The sequence below is a fragment of the Phaethon lepturus genome, unplaced genomic scaffold (genome assembly GCF_000687285.1).
Source record: "Phaethon lepturus isolate BGI_N335 unplaced genomic scaffold, ASM68728v1 scaffold37597, whole genome shotgun sequence".
NCBI classification, from domain to species: domain Eukaryota; kingdom Metazoa; phylum Chordata; class Aves; order Phaethontiformes; family Phaethontidae; genus Phaethon; species Phaethon lepturus.
This window is the reverse complement of record NW_010551792.1, coordinates 16,708-24,570: the sequence shown is the minus strand read 5'-3', so window position 1 is coordinate 24,570 and position 7,863 is coordinate 16,708. Positions and strand designations below refer to the sequence as shown.

At 47.3% G+C, this 7,863-nt stretch overlaps 1 protein-coding gene across 2 annotated transcripts in view; it reads right to left on the bottom strand.

Moving 5' to 3' along the window:
- Positions 1-7,863, bottom strand: part of TP63 (tumor protein p63) — a 20,768-nt gene that overhangs the window by 1,767 nt on the left and 11,138 nt on the right. For both annotated transcript variants that reach the window (XM_010291035.1, XM_010291036.1), the window contains exons 7-9: positions 2,332-2,489; positions 1,163-1,307; positions 199-292 (exon numbers count right to left, since the gene is read on the bottom strand). In XM_010291035.1, coding sequence (XP_010289337.1) covers positions 199-292; positions 1,163-1,307; positions 2,332-2,489 — 397 coding nt within the window. The remainder of the gene's footprint in view (positions 1-198; positions 293-1,162; positions 1,308-2,331; positions 2,490-7,863) is intronic.

Sequence of the window (7,863 nt, the reverse complement as noted above, 5' to 3'; positions counted from 1 at the left end):
GGGAGCCACTCTTTCTCTGCAGTTACAATGCTGGCCCTGAGTCCAGCCTCTTCACCTCACACTAAGCGATCTCTGTGTGCAACAGCCTTAAATCAAACTGATCGTATAAAAATAAAAATATACTGAGTCTGGATTTCTGACCCGTTCCTACAGCAGGGCCAAGAGTGCAAACAAAGGAAATGGTGAGGAGTTACTTACATCCATGGAGTAATGCTCAATCTGATAGATGGTGGTCAGCCCCTGGGTCGTGAAATAATCCACACAGGATGAGCAGCCCAACCTCGCTAAGAAGCTGCAGAGGAGGAAGGAAGGAAGGAGAGAGAAAAAAGGATCACCCTGGCTGCAACAGCCCAAACCACAGAAAAACCAAACACTCAGCCAACCTGCAGCAACAGGAAACAAAGCTTTCACCCTTGGCTTGACCTTCTCCAAGACACCCCAGGCCAGCAAGCTGTGTTGCTGCCACATCAAACAAATGAGGGAGTCCTTCAGCTTGGCTCCTAGCAGACAGCCCTCGTGGCAGCACCTTGCCTTAATCAAGAGCTGGTGCTACACAGCCTGGATCTTGGGGCAGGAAGGCTCATGTGGACCCTCCTGCCAGGTCACTCCACCCAGAAGGTGGCTGAGCCCATGGCAGCCTGCTGCATGGATAGAGGGCTTCAGCAAGGCAGTGGGACTGGGGCTTAGGCACATCATGCACACAAAGTACTTCAAATCAGCACATTCCTCCCTAAGCGTAAAGGATTCCTTCTTTATGGGCAGCATCTTTCAACCTGTGCAACCTCATGGAGGGCAGAGGGGCTTCTGACCCCAGCCAGTGGCTTGCTGACTGGCCAAAGGGGAAAAAAAGAAAAAAACAAAAAAAGAAAAAAAGAAATGTTTGCAAGACTGCCTGGCACCCTCAGCTCCACCAGTCCAACACATGCTGCATCCCTGGGCTTTCTTGCAGTCCTAATGTCCCTGTTTCTCTCAGCTGCTCAGAGGTGGGGGTTTGAGGCTCAGTGCTCAGAGGGTGCCAGCCCCAGGACTGCCAAGACCCACTGGGATCCAGTGCTCCAGGAGAACGGGGTGAGGGACCTGGCAGGACCCTTCAGGCTCCCAACACGAGGCCTCCACTCCCTGCAGGTGGGAAACGTGCGCCGGGCAGCCTGCTCCCGCTCACCTGACGATGCTGCAGTCTGTGGGGTACGGAGGAGGGGGGGTGCAGTGGGATGTTGAAGGCATGGAGAGGGGAGGAGGCAGCGCCTGTGTGGGGCTGAGGCCATTCATGTCGCCGGTCATGGCCATGTGGGTGCCCATCATGGGAACTGGAGGAGAGAAGAAGGAGGAGCACATTGTTACCCAGGCGTCCCGTGGACCCCCACTTTGCCCCCAGCATGAGTGCCAAGGGACAGCATCCACAGCTCAAGCAGCCTTAAATCCCCTGCAAAGCCCCCCACGGAGTGAGCTCATGGGGAATTTCAGGCAGGGCCACAATGACCGCACAAGGACCAGATGACAGACAGTCCTTCAGGAGCTCTCCCCTCGCCGGAGCAACTGCCAGCAGCGCCGCCACCGCCGTGTCACCTTCCCTTACAAACAGGCTCGGTAGAAACCTAAGCGAGCTGCAGGCGTCTCGGCTTTCCCTGCTGCAGGAGAGGAGCGGGACAGAGCCAGCAGAGTAACCCAATACAGAAGCCAAACAGCTTTGTTTTCAGAGACACTAAGAGTACCCGAAGGGGATCAGCAACAGGTGTGGGCAAGAGCCCAGCGCTTTTGAAATAATAATAAAAAAAACCCCCACAAACAACAACCTGAAAACCCCTACTAAAAACCAAACACCCCCCCCCGCCAAACCAACCAACCAACCTCAGCCCCCAGAACCATGTCTGTCATCCTGGATTTACAAGGCTGCTGGGCACTCTTCAGCAGCCAGGAGGAAGCAGGTTACAGAGCTGAGAGATGCAGGTATTTCCTTTGAAACTAAGAAGTGTCTTAATTGAACTGAGGGGAAAATGTTTGCTAACGTTTGCATCTCCTCTGCTGGGAAAGGAAGAAGAAACAAGTCTTGAAAGACAGATGACAGTGCAGCCAGCCAGACCTGCAGCAAGCAGTAGCTCTGTTCACACCCGTGAGGCTCAGAGCAGGATGCTGAAACCTAGAGAAAGCAGGAGACTCGCCCCGTGGCACAGCAACGAGCAATACTCAGCTCTGCAGGTTCCCAGCCCTGCTACCATGAATGACTCCAGGATCCCCAGACTAACACTAGCTACTTAGATATGCCAAGTCTCCGTCCCTCCACTAGTGGGGTGCGCACACAGAACAGGAGGAGAACGAGCGAGGGTTTCTTACTGTTGGTTCCCATGCCGTCGGGGATGGTAGTTGGGGTCAGGGCATTGCGCTGCTGGGGGTTAATTAGCTGGCTGACCGAGGGCAGCTTGTTCATGCTGTTCATTTTGCTGAGCGGTGGAGAGTTGGAGCCGTAGGACGACTGTGACTGCATGGAGGTCCTGCAAACCAAAGAGATGTTAGGACAGGAATCACAGCAGTTGGTTGTTAAGAGCGTGCATCCAAGGGGCTAAGTTTTTTGTTTGTGGCAGTGGTGAGTTACTGCTAGTGAAATCACTGACACCATGGGAGCATTGCAGATAAAGATGACTGGGGAGAGAGTCAACAGGAAATAAGAAGTTTCCCATATATTCTGGGCATTTAAAAAACAAATGGTGAAATACCAACAGAAGTAAGCTTCACTTTTGGTTCAAATTTTTTATTTAAGGAAAAGTTTCTATGTAAGATTTTCAGTGGAAAAGAACATGTGCAAAGCCAGCAAACAGCTGCCAAAACTCAAAAAGAGTATTTTTAAGTTAAGATCTCCTTGTGGTCAAAGACTTTTTTTGTAAGAACAAGAACTGAGGAAGCCATCTCAAACCATCCTGGCTACCCCTAAAACCTGACTGCAGAAACAATTTTCAGATCGGGTCATACTTATCACATTGGTTTCTCGAAAATTCCTAGTTATTCATATAATCAGGTTGTTACCAGGTGTATATGTTACAGCCAGAGGCTCTTTGCTCAAGACGGACTCCGTACACCTTAGATCGTCAGAGCTGCCTGGGATGCAGACATGCAGCTTTTGCTGGTGTTAGGGAGAACCTGGTATCCGAACCCTGCAGGCTGCTTGCAAAGAGTATCAGATTCCTACTACCGCTCGACAACAGCACTAGCCTCCCTCAAGTCCAGACAGCCCCGAACTCCATCCAGCATATCCACAAACTGGGCCAGACAGCCTTGCTGGCGAGCTCCCCCCTGCCCAGCCCTGAGGGTCCCAGCTGCAATCCCGCCTGGTAAGCGATCCGGAGGGCGAAGACCAGACTGCTTCTGAATGACAGCCCAGTTCCCAGATCGAGTTACGGCTGCGGCATCCCATCTGGAGTGGGGTCTTATTTGGGATATGCAGAAAATGATCATTAAAGCGGGCCCAACAGTGCAATTGGCAGAGAGATGTCATGCCACAAGGGAGTGGGTTTTTCTCTCTCCGACACCAGGGGCGTTCGCAAGACCGGGCAGAGGCGCTGGGGAAGCGGGCACGCTTCCCAAACACGACGTACCCTTGCGAGCCGTGCTTGCCCGGCAGAGCGGAGGTCGCCCAGGCTCAGTGACCCTGTGGTGAATGTGCAAGGGCACATTCCCGTCTTATTTCCCCTTGGGAAACTCGTTCGTCTGGGTATAACTGGTTACACCAATTCCTGGGAACTGGCTTTCCTTCTATGCAAACAGAATAGTTATTACTTCAAATAAGCAAAGTGTAAAGGAAAGAAAAGGCTTATTCCTAGATAATTTATTAAAACCTTCAGCACTCAAGGTCAAGTTTCATACAATTACATTGTCTCCAGCTTCCTGCACTTTTAAGACTTGCAGCGTTGGGTGGAGAAAACATCTATCCTAACAGGCTAGAGTATCTAAGGCCCTGAAGAAATGTTACCTAATTACACAATTACAGGAGGTACAGAAGGGTGTGAACTGTCCTTTGGCAGTGAAGATGCAGGACAAGATCCAGCAAACTTCATAGACTCAAGGAAGTGGAAAGCACAAGAAGCTTCACAAATTAATATTAACAGCAATTCCCAAGGGGAAGTGAAACCGAGCCATGAAGTTCAGACCCACCTTTTCAGGGTGAAGGGAATGATTCAGATCTGAGGTTTCAATTCACCAATTATAAAAGTTGAGGCCAGCCGTGAAATTCAAGTCAGGTTGACACTACCCCTAACCTAAGAGACTTCTGGATTTAGGACCAAAAATGAATATTGCTACTTTACAGGTTCAGGCACCTAGTCTAACTGAGCTTCAGCTGAAATTAATACAACACCTGAGTAGTCTCTTAGGGCAAAATCTGCATGATATGCAAGTGAGGTCACCACATACAGAGTGAAATTCCAAATCAAATCAACAAAGACTTCCCAAAAAGGATTTAGTTGCATTGGTTAAGCTCAGAACAGATTTTATTCAGAGAGCTCATGACTAGAAACCTTCTTTTTTTTTTTTTTTTAAGGGATGCCTGTCACTATGAAACAAGATTCTCCACGGAAGTCAGTAGTGGACCTAGCTTCACCTGCCCCACCACTGACAGTGATCTCAGCAAAGTTTTAGGGACAAGAAAATACAAAATACTTTGGGGACAAGAAAAAAAAAGAAACAAGCAAACACAAGCCAACCCAAAGCAGCCTACACTATACAAAACAAATGCATACTTTAACATATCACTTAAGGACTCCATTTTTATCTCACTCATAATCATAAGAATCAAAATTAAGACAATCAAGCTCAAGTGAATAAAACCGGAAACAAAAGCATTTTTCTTCATACTTGTTTCAACTAAACTATTCCGTCACATAAGCAGACATGTAAAAGGTCTAGAGAAAGCCATCTAGCCAAAGAAAAGTCCCAAGATAAACCAAGATGCAAAATTTTATTGAAAATTCATGTCACACATCAATATAGCAACAGCCTCAGAAACACAAGAAAATGTTTTCGGTATTAAACACACAGACTACATGGTGTTTGAGGATTCATTTAAAATATATTGCTTTTTTATCAAAAATTTTTTTAAACAGGTATTATAAGAATGTCATGCACAGTCATTTGCATTAAAATTATACTTACTATGTCTCAAGAAGATTAGAAGTAGGAGCATTAACATTTCTTTGATATCAATGCCAATGAAATGCATTTTAATATCAAGGTATAAGGACTTCAATTAAAAGACTATTATACTTCTTGGAACAGTCTGATACGAAAGGCACTGAGTCACATTCTGCAACCGATTTTTCTCTCTTCAAGAGGCTTCGTAATTATTTAACCAATGACATTTATAGTTATGCAAGCTCATATGAGGGCAATTGCCTCTCGTGCTTCAAGGCATATACTGATCATCTCAAGAGGTCAGGAAGGAACTTCCTCCTTCTCCCACGTATGAAGCACAGTTCAGTTCACAAGTTACCTTGTATAATTCTGAGCTTTCCCATCTCACTGGATATCGGCCCTTCACCAGAGGTAGGAAACTGCTCGGATAGACCAATAACCTGATTCAGTAGACAAGTCCTAGAGTCCTCATTCGCATTAGATGTATGTAATCATGTAACCATCACGTAAGCAGCCTTAATGCAAATGACATCAAATGTTCATTAAGTGCAAGAATAGGGTGGCTCAGAGTTTAAGATTTCACCCAAGACCCTGTGCCAACAGGTTGCTATCCCTGAAGACCCAGAGCTGGCCACAACACAGAGAGACCCAAGTGGAACTGAAGCTGTCCAGTTCTGGGCTTGCCTTTCCTTACAGCAGCCACAGCAAGCATAGCAAGGATTACATCCCCAGTTCACACACAGTCAACATGCCCATTTGCAACGTTTTTTCACATAAGGTTGCCCACTGGGCTGCATAACACCGGGATGCCACTGATGTAGTCTAGTAATGGCACACAAGTGACACAGGTGATGCTCAGTTGCACTTATCCACTTTGAAGGCCCATGAAACAGGACACTGAAGAGCAGAGAGATGCCCTTGCTCTCCACACGTCAAACAGCTGATATTCTAAAGCAAACAATAGTGCATCTTCTCAACCACAGAAGTCGTTTGTAGGCTTCGTAACTGAGATCACGGAAGGGAGGAGCCCTGATGGTCACCAGGCAAACAGCAACTACAGCACAGGGACAAGGGTGGCGATAATGACTCCCCTTAGATTGCAGGTATGGGAGTTTCCCAAGGCAGGCAGTGGATGCAATCCGCTCTCCAGGGAATGGAGCTATAAACAGGGAGTGGATATACATCAACTAGTTGACATAGACTGATATGACCTGACTGACTGACAAGGCCCAATTAGTCCACTTGGTTATTCCTTGAAAGGAAAAAGCTTACTTTTCTGAAGACCCAGAGATGACAAAGGAGCAGTCAAAAGACAGCTGGGAAAAAGTTTTCTTTTATCTCCAGAGGTCAGACTACAAAGGAACTCCAATTGCTTCCAGCTCCAGGTTATTTGATTAAAAAATAAAGCAAGCACCTTCTCATATAACCACCTTGTAGCTGGAGAGCAAATCAAGTCACCATTAAGACCACTTTCACAATCATCATCCTCTTATAGCTAAGGAGGACAAATTGGAAGGCTTTTCCAGAGAACAGGGGGATCCAAATAATTTACATTCTTGTTTGGTGGAAGTCCCAAGTGCTGTATTGCCCATCATGGTACAAGAAATTTCCTAGAGGTCAGACTAGATGAACTGGAGCATGAGCTGGAATCTCCCAGTGCAGGCTGTGGATGCCTTGTATCTTCTGGTGGGCTGCCTCCTCAAATTTGCTGGTGGACAGACCCTGGAGCAGAGCTCTAGATACAGCTTAGTGTGTCCCTGTTGCATATTTCTATATTGCTATCCACAAGCAGACAAGACCAAGATCCAGGAATAGACCATCATGGGAAGGACAGAGTGACAATGTCAAGCATAATCCTGCATCTGCGTTGCATTTGCAGTTCAGATTCCCACCTCTCACAAGGAAAGGAATTGCTTTTCTTCTCCCAAATAAAATGGCACAGAGCAAAAGTTATCTGCTTTGTGATCTTGAGGTACGTCCTGGAGTTTCCAGGAAAGTAAAGAGGCACTTGATTTGTCTAGCTTTATGCAAGGAACAATGATAGAGCTGCAGCTGTACGAAATAGTCACTCCTTGCATTTAATTAGTTATTATTTAATCACAATTCTGGGGACTCTTCTCCATCAGCCCTCTCCACTACTCCTGTGGTTAAACAAGTCTTGCTAAGACAACGAAGGACATATCCAGGGATGGGATATGGCTCTCAAGGGAGATGTTAGTACGAGTCATCACCTGCTCAGATCACAGCTCTGCTGCCTGGAAGCGGATGATATGATGTTCAGAGATAAGTCTTCTCCCATTGCATCAGGCTTTTTACCTTGGTGGGTGGCCAGGAGGCCTGCTCTGCATTTGGGAGGCACCTTCTGTTCAGGCTGTGCCTAACCACAAGTGTGTCAGAGCTGGGTACACACCTGCCTCAAATAAATCCAGCATAGACTGTGCTGCAGGCACAGAGGTCCCCATCAGTATTGATCCAGCCACCATGCTGTGTTTCCCAGGGGCTGCTGATCACTGGCATTTACATCTGAGCTCTGTTCCCCAACCACCGCTGACCTGGGCTGACACCAGCCCGCCAGGAGCACCATTCCTGGTGTACCTTCAGTAACTTCTTCACATTTCTGTTTCTTGCAGCTGTGAACATCAGACAGTTCCTTGGGAGAGATGCCACTGCCTGAGAGCGTGGCTTGAAGGACACTTCTCTTCCAGTATTGGGGTCTGTTCTTCATGTCAGGATGTTTAAGCATCT